The 19,767-nt window shown below is 42.0% G+C and overlaps 1 protein-coding gene across 2 annotated transcripts in view; it reads left to right on the top strand.

Annotated features, from left to right (window-relative positions):
* Positions 1-19,767, top strand: part of ADAMTS12 (ADAM metallopeptidase with thrombospondin type 1 motif 12) — a 449,533-nt gene that overhangs the window by 249,021 nt on the left and 180,745 nt on the right. Inside the window, exons 4-5 of one of the 2 annotated variants that reach the window (XM_049861860.1) lie at positions 9,260-9,456; positions 13,843-13,926. In XM_049861860.1, coding sequence (XP_049717817.1) covers positions 9,260-9,456; positions 13,843-13,926 — 281 coding nt within the window. Of the gene's footprint in view, positions 1-9,259; positions 9,457-13,842; positions 13,927-19,767 lie in introns of those variants that run through there. The other variant, XM_049861871.1, reaches the window with a different exon arrangement.

Below are 19,767 nucleotides of genomic sequence, written 5' to 3'. Positions count from 1 at the left end.
AGGTTACAAGGCCTGTCTTCTGAGGAGCCTCTAGGTGGGTTTAAACTGTCAACTTTCAGCTAATAGTCAAGCACTTAACCATTTGTGCCACCCTGGGACTCCTCAGATAGAATATGGTAGCCAACTTATTTATTAGCATATTTTTTAAGTCCATTTTATCTTCCTACCTAAACGAATAATTTCTTTCATAAGGGTCAGCACAAAGCTGGTTCCTATGAGGCGGAGGTTAGAGATGTCCCAAATGTCCAATGTCTCCAAGCTGCTGTACCAGTCCATCATTTCTAGCATCAACTACCCCCTCTCCCCTAAGTACTCTCCCCCCATCTTTGGGTTCCCTAATTTGCTGCAATGTCTCACAGAACTCCCAAACCATATAAAGGAAATGGCTCACGTGGTTGTGGAGGCTGGCAAGTCCCAAATTCATAGGTCAGGCATAGGCTTCTCACTGGCCCTCGGTCTCTGCCCAAAGGCACTCAACTTTCTCGTTCTGTGGTCGGGAAATCCCACTGTGCTATCTCCTGCAGATCTCTCCTACCAGTCTCTCCTTCCTTGGTGGTGGTGGGCTCTTCTATTTCCTACCTCTGGGGTGGCTCATTTCAAGCCCATTGGGATGACAAAACTGACCAATCCACTTGGTGGGCCATAATTACCCTATCACACAGTCCAGCCCAATTACCTGGGTGGGAGTTACAAGACCATGGCTAGAAAGGCCACACAAAAAGTGATCCATTACACGGCACTACCTCCTTTTTTCTTTCTTTCTCTAAGTTATCTGGCTATAACGTCTATATTTGGGAGTCCCATTAACTCCTTTTTTAAATAAGGCAGGCTATATATAAATCAAACTCCCGTAGTGGTTTCATTTGCAAATTTCTGTTTTTATGCTCTTGCAGTTTTGAGGATCAAAAGTGCTTTAGAACAAGCAGGAAAAGTTCTTGCTTGTTCTAGCTTTAAATCTGTAGTTTCAAAAAGCTTTTTGTCAGAACTTTTGAGAACAAGGACATTATTTTGTATGTTGTTGGTTTCTGTCTACTTAGCTCTGTTTTTACTTCCCTAGAACTTGATTTCCTCAGCAATGAGCTAGTAACACCCACTGCTTTTGCTGACTGGCCATATCCATCTACAATAAATCCTGATAAAACAATATGTGCTGAGGAGTGTAAGTATAGCTCCCTGATTGGCCCTTTTGATAATACTGATTGTCCTCTTATGTTACATTCCATGCTATCAACCACATTCTAAGAACTGATTGGGAAGCAGCTCCTGAGTTTCAGAAACATTAGATTATAGTTATAATTATATACCCAGTGTGGAATTTGGAATATTTGACTAATATTCACTTGAAATCAAGATGTGAATCCCTACCAAGTCCCAAATTCATTTTAAAATGAGGCCAAGCTACATGGATTCTAGTCAAATCTCCTTGTTCTGCCATGAACTCAGTTGCTCTCAGGTCCAGCCCATGACCTAGCCAGTGCTCCACAGACAACTTTGCTAATCCCAAGGCCAGATGTTGGGTCAAGTGAGCCAAAGTCCCAGTGTTCAGCAGGAGGACATTGTACTAGCTTTTCTCGTCTGGACCCACTTCTTTGTACAAGAGGGACTCAATAAGCTAAAGTGGGGTAAGATTTGAGTTCAGAGACTTAGTTCACCTCTCCATGATGAATATCACTTGAATAATCGCAGCTTCACACCTACTCCAGTGATCTTGGACTTGGCCTTGTCTCTGTTGTTAACGTTATCGTCATGCCTGTTGTTAGTTGCTCCAACTCATGGTGACCTCGTGTACAATAGAATGGAACATTGCCCTGTCCTGTGGCATTTTCACAATTGTTGTTATGCTGGAGCCCATTGTTGTGGCCACTGTGTATTTTGAGTGCCTTCCAGCCTAGGGGGCTCATCTTCCAGCACTTTTTCAGACAGTATTCTGTTGTGAGTCATAAGATTTTTAATGGCTAATTTCCAGAAGTAGGTAGCCAGGCCTTTCTCTTAGTCTAGAAGCTCTGCTGAAACCTGTCTACCATGACACTGCTGGTATTTGAATATCTGCGACCTGCAACATCATAGCAACACGCAAACCACCACAGTACGTACGGCAAGCTGACAGGTGGTGATCATCATGCCTAGTCAACTCTTATCCACCATCACCTCTAAACCATGTAGCAATAATATCTTTATCTTCTCACACTCAACTGAATCATAGGGGCTTGGTGCTGGAAACCTATCCCACCTCTTCAAAAGGCAAATCTATTACATAGATGGGGATTTTATGACTTTCTTCTCATAACCTGCTTTCTCGCCTATCTAGTTCTTTCCCATTTCTATCCTTTTATTACTTTCTATATTTGAAGCCTAACTCTGAAGAGCATTTGAAAACTTTTTAACTCTTGGGAGGAATATATGCATTTGGGGAATATGCTGAGATCCAGTGCCATCATCCAAAACCCTGATGCTGCCTTTGCTATTAATTCACATTGAATCTTTCAGATTTTTAGACAGTTTCATTTGTTGTATCAAATATTATAGTAATAACCCATTGCTGTCGAGTGGATTCAAAGTCATAGTGACCCTACAGGAGAGAGTAGAACTGCCCCACAGTGTTTCCAAGGCTGTAATCTTTACAGAAGCAGACTACCACATCTTTCTCCTGAGGAGTGGCTGGTGGGTTCGAACCGCTGACCTTTTGGTTAGCAACCAAATGCTTAATCACTGCACCACCGGCATTTATCATTTGTAGTGTACCGTTTTATTTGTTTTACACGTCAGCTTGTTTAATGCTTATAAGAATTCCATGAAATAAATTCTGAAATGTCCCCATTTTATAGATGAGGAAACTGAGGCACAGAGAAGACAAGTAAATTTCCCAAAGTCCTTAAGGAGTTACTAAGAAATAGTGCTAATTTGACTCAGAAACTCTGCTCATAAACATTCTATATTACTTCAGTTGGTAACTTACAGTATCCTCAGAAGATACAGTGATATTACTCTTTTAGGATTACAAACTCGAAGTTTTAAGGTATTTAAAGATTCATGATCAAACAAAACTGCTATTAAAATACTGGATCTCTGTTCTCCAGGTGTCCTCAGAGTCACTCCATTTCTTCAGATCCATTGCATTGTCTGTGTTTAATTTGACATTGTACCTCCGAGTTTGGAAAGATAACAAATTTGGCAATTCTAACTCTGTAAACACTTTCAGAGGGGAGACTAGAGTAGCCATGGGGAGGTAACGATCCTATGCATTAATTTTGCATTTTTGTTTCATGGAAAAGGGGTGCTTTTTGCATATTTGTTGACATAATTCCTTTCTTTTGGGAAGTGATGGTGGGGAGTGGGACTTGGAGTATGCAGTGTGTTTGGAAGGGCACCAAAGTCTGTCTGCACAGTGTGGACCCCAGGGCCTCAGAGTCCTGGTTGGGCCAGCTGCACCTCTGCCAGGGATTTAATTCAGAATTTCCTGAGCCACGTGTGGATCCAAAGTCTTTCAGATGGGTTTCAAAATAATAATTGAAAAGGAAGCAAAAACAGCAAGTCAGCCGTAAAAATTGTATGACTTCTAGAAACAGAGCCAGGTGACCAAAGGTTGTCAGCCCTGGAGGGAATCAGTACCAAAGTGCCTTGGAAAGTTGCATGTTACCTTGGAAGAGTTCCAGCTACGGGAAAGTTGGGGTGGGACTGGAAGGGTGAGAAGGGTCAAGGTTTTGGGAATAAATTGAGTAGGGCCATCACTGGTTTTTATGTGAATGTAAGTTTTCATTTCTTTGGGATAAATGCCCATGAGTACAAAGGCTGGGCCATGTGGTAATTGCATGTATAGTTTATAAGAAACTGCCAAACTGATTTCCACAGGGGCTGTATCATTTTACATTCTCACCAGCAGTGTGTGAGTGATCCAGTTTCTCCTCATACTCACCAGCATTTGATGTTGTCACTATTTTTTATTTTAGCTATTCTTACAGGCATGTAATGGTATCTCATTGTGGTTTTAATTTTGCATTTCCCCGATAGCTAATGATGTTGAATATATTTACAGGTGCTTATTTTTTTATTTGCTACCTTATGTCCTTTTCAGTGAAATATTTGTTCATATCTTTTATTCATTTCTTAAATGAATTTTTTTTGTCATTGTTGAGTTTTGAGTGTTGTATATATATTCTAGATACTAATCCTTACTGTTGAGTTTTGAGAGTTGTATATACTATATATACTATATTCTATATACTAGTCCTTAGTTGGATATGTGGTTTGCAAATATTTTCTCCCAGCTTGTAGCTTGTCTTTTCATCCTCTTCACATGAGCTTTAAAAAACAACTTTATTGATATATTGTTCACATACCATACAATTTACCTATTTAAAGTGTACAATTCGGTTATTTTTAATATATTCACAATATTGTGCAACCATCACTGCAATCAAATTTTGAACATTTTCATCACCTCAAAACAAACAAACAAACAAAAAACCCATACTTCACATGGACTTCTGCAGAGCAAAAGTTTTTATTTTTGGAGAGGTCCAATTTATCCATTTTTCCTTTTATCGATCAACTAAGTCTGAGAACTCTTTGCCTAATTCTAGATCCTGTGTATTTCTTCTATTTTTTCCCCAGTATTTTACAGTTTTATACTGTATAGTTAAGTTTAAATCTATTTTAAGTTAATTTTGTATAAGAAGTCAGGTTTGGGTCAAGGGTGAATCCCTCCCTCCACCATGGATGTCCAGTTGCTCCAAAATCTTCCGTTGAGAAGACTGTCCTCCCGTTGGATCTCTTTTGCACCTTTGTGAAGAGTCTGGCATCTATTTCTTGGTTCTCTGCTCTGTTCCATTGATCTATGTATCTATTTCTCCTAATTTAAACTTTTTAAAATGCAGTTGACTTTTCTGGAAAATGGAATTAGTAACACCTGTTCTCCTACCTCTGGGTCATTAGGAAAAGCAAATATGATCGTGTATAGGGATGTGCTCTGAGCCACGAAGCAGTATGTGAATGTAATGTGTTAATATTAGGAAGAACTAGAAGATTTCACTCATTTCCCCTTGAAATTCGTGCAGCTTGTCTGGTTGGCATTTATTCAGTTCTCATATTCATTTACTGGAAACCATGAGGAGCTACCACTCAGTTATGGACACGCAAAGGATTCACTTAGGGAGACTCTGCAGCAAAATTAGAATCCCTGCACACCTTCCCTTTGCTGGGCTCTCTGGATCCCTCTTACCATCGCAGCCTGTGTAGGTTCAGAAATATAAGAAGCAAAGAAAAAAGTCATTGTAAAGGAGAAGCTGATATCCCTAGGTCACCTGGCAGATGAAGACAGTACAGGATTAGGCAGTTTGGAAGTCTCCAGGCCATTCTGCCTTCTCCGCATCTCCACATCGCTGTTCATCCGTTTTACCTCCTCTGCCTCAATTCTACCCACCCCGAAAGACCTTCCTGCCACCCATCATCTACCTCTCTAAGCAGTGAATCCTTCAGTGTCAGTAAAATGTATTTTTATTCATCTCCGTAATCTCGCAGCCTGGCATGTTGTCTGGAGAATAGCAGATACTCAGTGAATCTGGTTTTCCTTGATCTCTTTTCCCTCTGAACTCTTACCGTAACTCTTAGTGACACTGAATCATCTATTGTTTGTGTGATTCTGTGTTGCTTACTTACAGCTTTTTTTCTGCCTTCACCAATAACTGAAAGAACACCCTGAGAGCAAGAACTGTATCTTATGCTTTATCTTTCCCCAGAGAGCCTAGCATAGCACTGGCAAGTTCTTCATACATAGAAAATGTCTCATGTTTAATTAAACATCACAGTTTCAGCATCTCGAGAGCCCCAGGTGATGCAGGCAGCTAAGCACTGGACTCCTAGCTGAAAGCCTGGTGGTGCCTTGGTAGATAGGCCCTGGCCATTTGCTTCTGGAAGGGCACGGCCTTGAAAACCCTATGGAGCAGTTCTATACTGCACACTTGGGGGCTCATGGCGTCGCCATGAGTCAGAATCGACTTGAAGGCAAATAGCAACATCAACTAGTATATTGAATTCACTACCCTGTTTTTCAGAAAAGAAAATTCCAGAACCTCTATCTTTGAAGCTGGGAGGACCTAAGCTACATCTTGGTTTTAAATAGACCCTTCGAGTTTCATGGAGGTGCTCTCTAGTTCTAGTATTCTGGGATTTTGAGAATGATTTTGTGCAGTCTTTGTAATTTTCTTCGTGATTCTGTAGACTTTGGCCTCTGTTAGGTTTTGGCTTCCAAATCCTAATATTTGAATTGCTTTCTTACTGAAACCTATTTAGTGACCTTGATAATTCTCTAGTCCTTCTCTAGATCCAGCTTATTGGTATACTTCCCGGAAGTGGGATGCCCTGAACTTCGTGCCGCTTTTTCAGCTACATCTACCCTGGTTCTATGCGTGTTTACTCTGTGGGGAGCCCGTTGCTGTTGAGTCAGTTCTATTCACGACAGCTCCTTGTGAGCCAGAGTAGAACTGTGCTCCATAGGGTCTCTGTGGATGATTTTCGAGAATTAGATCGCCAGGCCTTTCTTCCAAGAACTTCTAACTTTCTGGCTAACAGCTGAGCACGTTAACTGTTTGCACTACCCAAAGACTCCTGCCAGTTGCCATTGGGTCGATTTCGATTCGTGATGGCCCAATGTGTGTCAGAGTAAGACCTATGCTCCACAGAGCTTTCATTGGTTGAAATTTTGAGGAGAGATTTCCAGGCCTTTCTTCTGAGGCACCTCTGGGTAGACTTGAACCTCCAGGGTTTTGGTTAGCAGTCAAATGTGTTAACCTTTTGCGCCACCCAGTGTGGCATATATGCACCACCCACTGTGGTATATACTTTAGGGTATCAACCTTATGCATCTTATACTGACTGGATGAGCTGTGTGACTTTTAGGGACTTTATTTAATGAGCCATCTTGAGCGTCAGTTTCCAAATTTGTAAAATAGAGTGATATGTGCTTTAAATGTTCATGAGGATAAATAACTGTACATTCAAAAGCCTGATACACTCCTTTGCACATTGTAGGCACTGAATGATTTAGAGGAGGAGAAGGAGAAAATTCCTAGCCTAGATTATGATACCTTTTTCATAGTAAAGTACACACTTTAATGAAGTAGACAATTATTTCAAAGAACTATTTTTTTTTTAAGGCAAAAAGAGTTTTATTCAGCATATATTCAAAAAGACAAAAGTGGGAAGCAGACAAGCATGCTACCACAGCCATGTCTGCAGAGTCCAAGGAAGGTTACACAGTCATCAGTATATATTCACATTACAAATGGGCAAAATTATTGAAAGCTTCACCTTTTCACAGATTGGCTAGAAACTGTCATCCTACATTTTGAATTGTCTTTTTTTTTTTTTTTTTAATAATTTTTATTGTGCTTTAAGAGAAAGTTTACAAATCAAGTCAGTCTCTCACACAAAAACCCATATACAACTTGTTACACACTCCCAATTACTCTCCCCCTAATGAGACAGCCTGCTCTCTCCCTCCACTCTCTCTTTTTGTGTCCTTTTCGCCAGCTTCTAACCCTCTCCACCCTCTCATCTCCCCTCTAGGCAGGAGATGCCAACATAATCTCAAGTGTCCACCTGATCCAAGAAGCTCACTCCTCACCAGCATCCCTCTCCAACCCATGTCTGAAGAGTTGGCTTCGGGAATGGTTCCTGTCCTGGGCCAACAGAAGGTCTGGGGACCCTGACCACTGCGGTCCTTCTAGTCTCAGTCAGACCATTAAGTCTGGTCTTATGAAAATTTGGGGTCTGCATCCCACTGCTCTCCTGCTCCCTCAGTGGTTCTCTGTTGTGTTCCCTGTCAGGGCAGTCATTGGTTGTAGCCAGGCGCCATCTAGTTCTTCTGGTCTCAGGATGATGTAGTCGCTGGTTCATGTGTCCCTTTCTGTATCTTGGGCTCGTAATTACCTTGTGTCCTTGGTGTCCTTCATTCTCCTTTGATCCAGGTGGGTTGAGACCAATTGATGCATCTTAGATGGCTGCTTGCTGGTGTTTAAGACCCCAGACGCCACTCTTGAAAGTGGGATGCAGAATGTTTTCTTAATAGATTTTATTATGCCAATTGACTTAGATGTCCCCTGAAACCATGGTCCCCAGAACCCTGCCCCTGCTACGCTGGCCTTTGAAGCATTCAGTTTATTCAGGAAGCTTCTTTGCTTTTGGTTTAGTCCAATTGTGCTGACTTCCCCTGTATTATGTGCTGTCTTTCCCTTCACCTAAAGTAGTTCTTATCTACTATCTAAATGGTGAATGCTTCTCTCCCACCATCCCTCCCACCCCCCTCTCCTAACCTTGTTTAATAAGCAAAGCAGTGTCAAACATCAAACACCCACCTCTCCACCGCGCCGCTGAAATGGTTGGAGTTTGCCAACAAGGGCCTATTCTCCCGAAATAGGCCCACACAGGTCCATGCAAAAGGGAAAGCTGCTCCAGGTCCATGGACGGTTTATGCCTGGACAGGAGCCACTTCTGTCCTGAGCTCCCCCAGTTAATGGAGCTAGCAAATTATCATTTCCCCCCAGTTGCAAATTTTTTCCTCCCCCACGGCTGGGAGGATGGCTCCAGGTGCTCACCAGGGTCTATCTCAGGCCTGGGGATTCAGTCGCTGAAGCCAGCTTGGGGGTGAAGGGAGGGGGGCGAGGTAAAATATACGCAGGTACTTAGCTTTTGCCGAGAGTGCCCTTCTCCTCAGGTTCTGGAGGGGTGGGTGGGCCGTGTGGCTGGCTGCTCCTCCCTGAGGAAACTGTGGCCAAACGCTAGGACCAGCCCACCACCGCGGCCGTAGCTGCTCCAGGAATGGTGCCTGAGGGCTCCCCGCGATTCAGGTCTGGCAACTCCTGTCCGCTTCTGAACGGTCTCTTCCTTCCCCTGCCCCTCAGTTTGTTGTCTAAGCTTGCTTTTGATGCTCAGGGCTCCCAGCTTGTCACAAATATACTTGTTTCACTTGTTTTTTTGGGTCTTTGTTGTAAAGAGGGCTCGAAGGAAGCGTCTGTCTATTCCGCCATCTTGGCTCCGCCTCTCTCAAAGAACTACTTTTTGAACCTCTGTGGAAGTTTCACATTTCACTTATCTTGGTTGTATTCATTTAGAACGATCTCTTTAAAATGGTGAATATAAGAACATTGCATTCATACGTTACTAAACATAAATTACACTTATAGATTTGCATCTTTACAAACATTAGTGGAACCTACATGAGAGAGATATAGATGTATCCCACTATCTTCTGTTTAATTTCTAGACAGTTCCGGTATTTTCCAGAAGCAAGAGCTCCAGAGGGAGAAGTGGGAGAGGAACCACTTGCCAAGCAGAACCATCTCTCGGCGTTCCATCAGCAAAGAGAGATGGGTGGAGACTCTAGTGGTGGCCGACACGAAGATGATTGAGTATCATGGGAGTGAGAATGTGGAATCCTATATCCTCACCATCATGAATATGGTATGCCGGACTGCATGGGGTGAGCAGTGGGAAATAGATGTCATTAGAGATGGCACCCGCCTCAAAAAAAAAATCTTTTGTGCCCTTTTAGCTTCTTTTTATTTATACATGAATTTGTTCCTTGCCTGAGAAATTCAAGACAAATTAGTCTTTCCCTTATCAAAATGTGTATGCTAGGATAATTTTTAATTTACATTTACATATTTCTACTAAGTATTTAAGGAGCCCTGGGGACCCAGTGGTTAAGTGCTTGGCTGCTAACAGGAAGGTTGGTGGTTCAAATTCACCCAGTGGCTCCTCAGGAGAAAAGACCTGGTGATCTGCTTCTGTAAAGATTACAGCCTAGGAAACCTGATGGGGGCAGTTCTACTCTGTCATATAGGGTTGCTATGAGCCAGAATTGACTCAATGGCACACAACAGCAACACTAGGTATTTACTAAGTGACTCCATCCTTCTAGTATGACTTTGTCTCACCTGTCTTAGGTTATGCACAAATAGATAAATTGAGGCAAAGAATTAGAACATGATTCGCCAAGGTGGTTAAAGGTAGAGTTCGAATAAACTTAATGAACCCTGGTTTCAAGCTTCCTCATAGCGTTATTGGTGTTCTCTACCTTCCCAAGGAGGGTGGTAGTCTAATCAAGATGGGGGGAAATATGTGCCTGAGATTCCCTGAATTCTTGATTAGCAGTTCTGGCCATTCAACAAATGATCCCCAAAGAAGATGCAAGGTAAAACAACAATTTTACCTTATCGGTGATCCTCTTTAAAATATTATCTGCATTCTTTTTCTAATGTATTAAGCTAGGGAAACCACAAAAATTCTTCTCCTTCCTCTATAAAGATACTGATGTCTTGGGTGCCAACCCTAGAGACTTTGATTCAATTGGTCAGACTCTGGCCTGGTCATCTGGAGTTTTAAAAGCCCTCAGGAAATTCTGATGGGTAGCCAAGGTTGAAAAGAACCTACTAAGCATTGCCTAGACAGAGAAGACTTGCAATGTTCCCAAACATAGCTGGACATCAGGGTAAAGCAAAGAGTGTTAGCTTTACATTAGGTCCCATCTCAGGCCTAATCAGACCCTTGGGACTGAACCCCAAGAATCTACGTACTTTAAAAAGCTTCTCAGATGATTCTGATGTAACTTGGCTTTGGTTACCCAGAGGACCGAATTCCTTCCCTTTTCTGGGATTTGCCCTGTTTATGACCCCAAGGGAAGAGTAACAGCATGGAAAGGCAGAGTGCCTCCTTCCAAGCAGGATACAAAAAAAAAAAAAAAATTGCCATCAAATTGATTCCAACTCATAGTGACCTCATAGGACAGAGTAGAACTGCTTCACAGGGTTTCCAAGGCTGTAATCTTTATGGAAACAGACTGCCACATCTTTTTCCAGCTGAGCAGCTGGTGAGTTTGAACCACTGACTTTTCAGTTAGTAGCCAAGCGCTTAACCACTGAGCCACCAGGGCTCCTCTCAAGCAAGATAGGCTTCTCTTACTCTCAAAGGGGAGAATGGAGACTCCAAAGAAGGTTCATCTCCAAAAAGAAAAATCCGGAAGATATGCTGTGCAGTTGATCCTTTAATAACCAAAAAAATTGAAACCCATTGCCGTTAAGTAGATTCTAACTCACAGCAACCCTATAGAACAGAGTAGAACTGCCCCATAAGGTTTCCAAGGAGCAGGTGGTGAATTTGAACTGCCGACCTTTTGGTTAGCAGCTGAATGCTTAGCCACTGCTCCATCAGGGCTTCTGAAAACAGTAGCATCAATAGGGGTTGCAGACTGAACCCCCTGACGCTGTCAGAGGGAGTGACACCAAAATGACCTTAAGGTCTGCAGTGGCAGCAGCAGGAGAGAGGCCGTCAAGGCAGTGGCATCACCAGGGTTGTTGTCACCAGTGCAGTAACTTGTCGTCTCCCCCTCCCTGTCACCCACCAGTCAGGGTACAGGCAGCCAGGCCATGGTACCTACCATTGGGCAAAGAGGACAGTCTGCCTTGGCCAATGGGAAAGGGGAGGAGCTGCGGGGAGGCCTGGGGGGCAGGGCAGTGCGACATCATAAGTTATCACATTGGGTGACACCATCCCTAGTGAAGCCACTGCCTGGAAAGTACTTCACCTTAACATTCCAACCAAGACCCTCATACTGAGGAATGGAAACTTCACGCCCTCTAGGGGCCAAGAGGGGAAACCACAGCAACGCCTGAATCATTTTTCAGTTCTCCCTTCAGCTACTATAAAGACTACAGCCAAGAAAACCCTATGGAGCAGTTCTATGCTGTAACACCTGAGGTCGCCATGAGTCAGAGTTGACTTGACAGCAATGAGTTTGGCTTTTGGTTTTTCCTATATAAGAATCCTTGGGTGGTGCAAAAAGATTAATTTTTTTAGGCTGCTAACTGAATGGTGGGAGGTTGGAGTCCACCCAGAGGTACCATGGAAGAAAGGCCTGGTGACCTACTTTTTCAAAAAACCATCCATTGAAAACCCTATAGAGTACAGTTTTATTCTGACACACATGGGGTCACCATGAGTCAGAATCGAATCGACAGCGTGTGGTTTTGTTTTGTTGTTGTTGTTCTCCATATAGACAAAGGGAGGGAAGGTTTACCAAGCAGATTGAATATTAAAAGTAAAGACAGTTTAAGTTTAAAGAGCATGACTACTGCATCCCTTGGTGCTTCAAACTACTTATAATGAAAATGAATAGTGAAGACATCAGGAAAAAAATGTTGTAAGGCATTTCAAACGCACAGATATCAGTGAAATAGACTTGCCCCGTGAGTTCAGGGGGCCGCAGAGTCATGGATCTCCAGCTCTGTCTAAGGAGGAAAGAGCTGTGAGTACAACATTATTTGGGCAGAGGTATAAAGCTCTTGATTTCTCTAAAGAACCAGAAAATGAACTCCTGAGTTCATGGTCATCCTCATGCAAATTACCAGATCCTGTGTAAGGAGGCTGTCTCCCCGATGCCGGTGTTGACTCACTAATCAAATATCAGCTCAGGCTGACTTCTTTCCTTTCTTTTCCTTCCTTCCTTCTGGCTGAGAAGAGCTAGTTTTAGTTTCCTCAGGGCTGAGATTATTTAATTTTACAGATGCCTCATTGTTTTCTATTAGGAAAAAATTATGGTTGCAGATAAATTGGTTGCTGGCAAATGACACTAATCACAAAGAGAATGAAAATCATGTAGGATATTTTGTTAAAGATCTTTTAGTCCCTCTACTAAAGTTCTCCTGTTCAAGTAACTGAGAATAAAAGAGAGATAAACAGAAGAAATCCCTCAAGCACACAGCCAATTCATTACCCTGGAAAGGTTTTTCTTTAGAAGAGCAGCTTACTCCCACATCAGCTATTGTTGTCCATAGATGCTATTGAGTCGATTTTAGAATCGTAGCAACCCCATGTGACAGAATAGAACTGCCCCATAGGGTTTTCTAGGCTGTAATCTTTACAGGAGCAAACTGCCAGGTCTTTCTCCTGCAGAGCCGCTAGGTGGGTTCGAACTGTCAATCTTATTATTAGCAGCCGAATACTTAACTGTTATGCCAGTTGTCATAATATGGATCAAGCCATGGGCATACCTTATTCTTATTTGATCGCCACCAAAAACTCCTGACCTAAAAACTAACCCTTTTGAAGTGAGTTACATTGCTGTCTTTTTCTCCTCTGGCATCCATATAGGTCCCTGGGTGGTGTAAATGGTTTGCCTTGACTACTAACCTAAAGATTGGCAGTTCAAATCCACCCAGCAGCTTTTCAGGAGAAAGTCCTGGTGATCGGCTTCCATAAGGATTACAGCAAAGAAAACCCTCTGGAGCAGTTCTATTCTGTAACACATGAGGTCACCATGAGACAGAATTGACTCAAGGGTGGCTGACAGAGACTGGAGGGCCCCTGGGACTATGGCCCTAAGACATCCTTCTGACCTGGAGCTGAAGCCATTCCCAGCCACCACATTTCAGCCAAACAATAAACAGGCCCATAAAATAAACAATAACACCCAAGAGGAATGTGTTCCTTGGAACAATCAATTATATAAGATCAAAACGACAGCATTTGCCCAAAAGCAAAGATGAGAAGGCAGGAAGGGGTGGAAAATCCTAATGAAAGGAAATGGGGAACCCAGAGCAGAAATGGGGAGAGTGCTGACACATTGTGGGAAATGCAACCAATGTCATGAAACACTTCATGTACAAACTATGGAATGGGAAACTGATTTGTTCTGTAAACGTTTACCTAAAGCACAATAAAAAGTTAAAAAAAAAAAAAAAGACAACAACAACAAACAAGAATTGACTCAAGGGCAAATGATTTTCATTTTTGATTTTGGCATGGTCATGTATTCATTTGGAGCTAATGGGTTTTCTTTTCTCACTCTAGGTAACTGGGTTGTTCCACAATCCGAGCATTGGCAATGCAATTCACATTGTTGTGGTTCGGCTCATTCTACTTGAAGAAGAAGAGGTAAGGAGCAGTTTCCCTTCTGTTCTTCTGGCCTGTAGCCGTGCACTTCCTTCTCCTGTTCTTCAGGAGACTTCTTGATGGACCGGAAAAGGGGTGCCTGAAGGGTGTTTGGAAACCCATGGAGAAGGAAAACAGCATATACTGCTTGGAGGTTCTGTGATGTAGAATGGGAGATGGGGTTGTTTGTAGGATATGCATAGCTGGAATCACATGGCCAGTAACACACAAATCAGACTTATAGCAATCAAAAAGAATGTCCCATAGTAGAAACAGATTAAGTATCTTAGTTATCTAGTGCTGCTATAACAGGAATACCACTAGTGGATGGCTTTAACAAACAGAAAATTATTCTCTCACAGTTTAGGAGGCTAGAAGTTCAAATTCAGGGCACTACTTCCAGGGGAAGCCGTTTTCTCTCTGTCAGCTCTAGAGGAAGGTCCTTGTCACCAATATTCCCCTGTGTCTAGGAGTTTCTCAGCCCAGGGATCCTGGGTCCAAAGGACGAGCTGATTAAGGGTATTGTATCCCACCCTAATCCTTTTTAACATAATCTAATCTCGCCACATCAACCACAGCAGAGATTAGGATTTATAACACATAGGAAAATTACATCAGATCACAAAGTGAAGCACAACCATACAATACTGGTAATCATGGCCTAGCCAAGTTGACACATATTTTTGGGAGACACAATTTAATCCATGACACTGAGTCAGGATATGTTGTGTGGCTTCAAGATGGGGAGGGAGATGGAAATCTTGAGCCTTTTATACTCTTTATTTACCTCTTGTACACTAACACAAGTCTCTCAGATCTGGGGTCTCATCCTTCTGTACTCTTACGCTTGGTGATTTCATCTATTCTTAGAGATTTACGTATCATCTACATACGGAGACTCCCAATTGATACCACAACCCCAGGCCGCTTACCTGAGCTCCAAACTCATATCCAATTGCTTACTTGATATCTCAACCTGGATGTATCATGATCCACTTAAACGTGGAAACTTAATATGTCCAAAATGGAATTCTTGATTACTCCCTGCACAAATCATCTCACTTCTCTCTACTTTCCAATCCCCGACCCACCAATATTACCTATCTTGGTAAACAGAGCTACTGTGCACCAGTTGCATAAATCCAGGGGCCATTCTTGATTCCTCTTTCTTTTACCTTCCGATTCCAACAGCAAGATCTGCAGTGGTCCTACCTCCAAAATACATCTCGAAACCATCCACTCTTCATCATCACGTGGTTCAGGCCTTAACTTGCCTGGGCTACCATAGTGAACCCCCAGCTGACCTTCCTGTTTCCAGCCTTACCCTGTATATTCTCCATATAGAATGATATTTTTGAATACAAATTGAGTTACTTCACTGCCCAAAACCACTTAATGGATTTCCATTGCTTTTTTAACAAAATAAAAATTTCTTACAACTTCAGATACTTTCATTATCGTTCCTCCATCCACCTTTCCAGTCTTTATTTATGTCACTCTCTCTCTTGCTTACTACCTTTGTGCTCAGTGGACACAAGGGACTTATAGTTTCATGCCTGTGCATTTGTCATTCCCAGTGTCCAAAATACTGGCTCCCCTGGCTCTGCTCAAGGCTGCCATCTTCTCATCTTCCAGGTCTCCGGTTAAATGCTGCCTCTTCAGAAACATCAGTGATCAGCCTATTTGAAGCTGCCCTCACCTATTATTCTCCACCACAAAATGCAGTTTACTTTCCTTATTGATAGCATCAAAACCAAACCTGTTGCTGTTGAGTCTATCCCGACTCATACCGACAGTATAGGACAGAGTGGAACTGTTCCATAGGGTTTCCAGGGAGTGGCTGGTGGATTCGAACTGCCCACCTTTTGGTTAGCAGCAAAGCTCTTAACCACTGTGCCACCAGGGCTCCATTGATAGCATACTCATAAACCAGTTGCCGTTGAGTCGATTTCAACTCATAGCAACCCTACAGGACAGAGTAGAACTGCCCCATGGGGTTTCTAAGGAGAAGTTGGTGAATTTCAACTGCTGACCTTTTGGTTAGCAGCCAAGCTCTTAACCACTGTAACACCAGGGATCCAAAGTAAAAAAAAAAAGTACTCATAGTTTATTATTTTTCTGTATATTTGTTTATTCTTTTCTTGCTCTTCTCTTCCACTACTAACATGTGACTTCCATGAGGGCAGGAGCCATGTTTCCTTATTCTCCATTGTATCCCCAGCACCTAACATAGTGTCTGGGACATGAATTAATGAAGTGAAATTTAATGAACAACAAACCAGCCAATTTGATAAAATGCCTGTGTCATCTACGGAGCTTAACCAGCAGCTGAGCTGTACCAAGAAGAATATCATTCAGATCACAATCAGTAAGTAACCTGCAGTCAAAACATCCAAGGCAGAGTTTATTTGTTTCCTTGGCAGGATAAGCCTCCACAATCAGAAGATAAAAACGTAATCTCTGGAGCCTGAATCCACTTTCCATCTCCTCTCCCCTATCGCCCCCCGCCTTCTCCTAGTCACTCAAGATGTATTTTGGGTATCCTGGAATACCAACAGAGTATATTACTGAAAATTTTTATGAAAATTTATCCAAAACCTAGAAACCAGGCAAAGCAAAGACAAACCACGTGTCTTTCAAATGTCTAACATCACTTTACTTGACTCTATGGGAATCTAACTTTGTTTATTATTTACTAATGGTTAGGGCCCAGACATAGAGTTAGGTGCTAATATGTAGTAAAGTGATTGGGTACACATGATTTGTGTCCAGCAGAGAAGATAATCCTGAAGGTTGTGGTTTCATTTGCCTCTGGAATATTCATTTATTATGTATCTAATTTAACAACATTACACCACTGTTATTTTTTTTTTTCCACTGACTATAAATACATTGGAGCCCTCGTGGTGCCGTGGTTAAGAGCTCAGCTGCTAACCAAAAGGTCAGCAATTCAAATCCATCAGCCCCTCCTTGGAAACTCTACGGGGTAGTTCTACTTTGTCCTATAGGGTTGCTATGAATTGGAATCGACTCGATGGCAACAGGTTTGGTTTGGGGGTTATAAATGCATCAGTCTCTTGTATCTGCCTTTCAACCAGCTTTGCCATCTTCTCTGTCTCATTAACGAGGTCAATACATCTTTAACATGTGCTCACTACGTATTCATGTATTTTTATCTTTTTGAAAATTGTACTTTGATACCTTGAAGTACAAATGTTTGCTATTGTAAAATGGCTGAGTATATGTTTAGCTACATGTATGCAAAAAGATTTAGCGTTTCAGACTCTGAAAAAAAAAAAAAAAAAAGGAAAGACAAGCTCTTCTGGTTTGAGAAGAAAAAGTTTTCACCCTCTATAATCCAAGTGGTACCACAGCAGGGCCTCAAGATGTGGCTTCCATAGATCAGTCCCTTCAGAATTCCACAGCTCCTCATTTTTGGAAAACAATGCCACCAGGACTGAGGTCTTGCTGCTGGTGGAGTTCTTTGAAAAAGAATTTGATTGACCATTTTCCCACTGACCCCATCATGATTTCATTGTTTATCTTCTTTCCAACCTGATTTTGCCAGCGCAAAGCTACACAGATGATTTGCTGTACAAAGTCATTGCTCTCTACCTCCCACTTGCCAAACATCTTTGTCATTCAGACTTCTTATAGATTTTCCAAGTTGTACAAGGTTCACAAGGTAACAACAGAATTGGAGAAATGTCATTCGCAATTCTTATTTTCCTGATTCCCAGAAAACGGTTCAAGCCATTCTTCATATCTTTGACTAGTCACCCACCCCAACAAGAGCAAACAGTAATGATCTCAGCACTTAAATAACATCAAGGCAGCAGCCTTGGGCAGGAAGGGCATTCTGTCCATGGGAGTTAATGAGATGTGACTACACTTTGAGAAAAGAGACCTGAGTTCTAGCCCTGCTTTGCCATCATCAACCAGGCAACTCTGAGACAGTCATGTCATTGCTCCATTTCCCATTTTTCCTCATCTGTGAGAAAAGCATTGTGGTACATTGACCATATGTCAAATGCTATGCTAGCCACAGGTATTATAAATATGAACATAAGTCCCATTTTTTGATTCAGAGGAGTTTAGAGTCAATTGAGAGAGACAAACATAAAAGTAAACATTTCAAATTAAAACTGTCATGAGACTAAAAAGGAATCCCAGTAAGTTCTGGGCCAGGGGAGGGTTGTTGTTGTTAGGTGCCATTAAGTCGATTCTGATTCATAGTGATCCCATGTAAAATAGGGAAGGGTACTTGGAGAAAATGATGTCTAACTTGGGTTTCAAAGGATTAGATGGAATTCGCCAGTGAGGATAAACATTCCAGGTAGAAGGTTCTGCATGGGCAATGGCTTTGGAGCCTAAAATGTTGTTGTTAGGTGCTGTGGAGTCGATTGTGATTCATAGCGACCCTAGGTACAACAGAATGAAACACTGCATGGCCCTGCGCCATCCTCACAATCATTGCTATGTTTGAGCCCATTCTTGCAGCCACTGTGTCAATCCATTTCATGATGGTCTTCTTCTTTTTAGCTTACCCTCTACTTTACCAAGCCTGATATCCTTCTCCAGGGACTGATCCCTCCTAAAAGCTTGTACAAAGTATGTGAGACGTAGTCTTACCATCCTTGCTTATAAGTAGTGTTCTGGTTGTACTTTTTCTGAGACAGATTTGTTCATTCTTTTGGCAGACCATGATATAGTCAATATTCTTTGCCAACACCACAATCAAACACATTAATCCTTCTTTGGTCTTCCTTATTCATGGTCCAACTTTCCCATGCATATGAAACGATTGAAAACACCATGGCTTGGCTCAGGCACACCTTAGTCTTCAAGGTAACATCTTTACTTTTTAACACTTTAAAGAGATCTTTTGCAGCAGATTTGCCCAATGCAATACATATTTTGATTTCCTGGCTACTGCTTCCATGGGCATTGGTTGTGGATCCAAGTAAAATGAAATCCTTGACTTCAATCTTTTCTCTGTTTATCACGACACTGCTTATTGGTCCAGTTGTGAGGATTTTTGTTTTCTTTATGTTGTGGTGTAATCCATACTGAAGGCTGTGGTCTTTGATCTTCATCAGTAAGTGTTTCAAGTCCTCTTCACTTTCAGCAAGCCAGGTTGTGTCATCTGCATAACGCATGTTGATAATGAGTCTTCCTCCAATCTTGATGCCCTGTTCTTTGTATAGTCCAGATTCTCAGATTATTTGCTCAGCACATGGGTTGAATAAGTATGGTGAAAAGACACAACCCTGATGCACACCTTTCCTGACTTTAAACCATACAGTATCCCCTTGTTCTGTTTGAACAACTGCATCTTGATCCAAGTATAGGTTCCTCATGAGCACAATTAAGTGTTCTGAAATTCCCATTCTCTCTAATGTTATCAATAATTTGTTATGATCCACACAGTTGAATGCCTTTGCATAGTCAATAAAACACAAGTAAACATCTTTCTGGTATTCTCTGCTTTCAGCCAAGATACATCTGACATCAGCTATGATATCCCTGGTTCCATGTCCTCTTCCAAGTCCAGCTTGAATTTCTGGCAGTTCCTTGTCATTTATGACTACAGCTGCTTTTGAATGATCTTCAGCAAAATTTTACCTGTGTGTGATATTAATGATATTGTTTGATAATTTCTGCATGTGGCTAATCACTTTTCTTGGGAATAGGCATAAATATAGATCTCTTCCAGTCGGCTGTCCAGGTAGCTGTCTTTCAAATTTCTTGACATAGACGAGTGAGCGCTTCCAGTGTTGAATCTGTTTGTTGAAACATCTCAATTGCATCGATTCCCAGAGTCGTGTTTTTCATCAGTGCCTT

Source organism: Elephas maximus, chromosome 2 (assembly GCF_024166365.1).
Source record: "Elephas maximus indicus isolate mEleMax1 chromosome 2, mEleMax1 primary haplotype, whole genome shotgun sequence".
NCBI lineage: Eukaryota > Metazoa > Chordata > Mammalia > Proboscidea > Elephantidae > Elephas > Elephas maximus.
The sequence above is the reverse complement of the archived record's forward strand: the minus strand, read 5'-3'. Positions and strand labels throughout refer to the sequence as shown.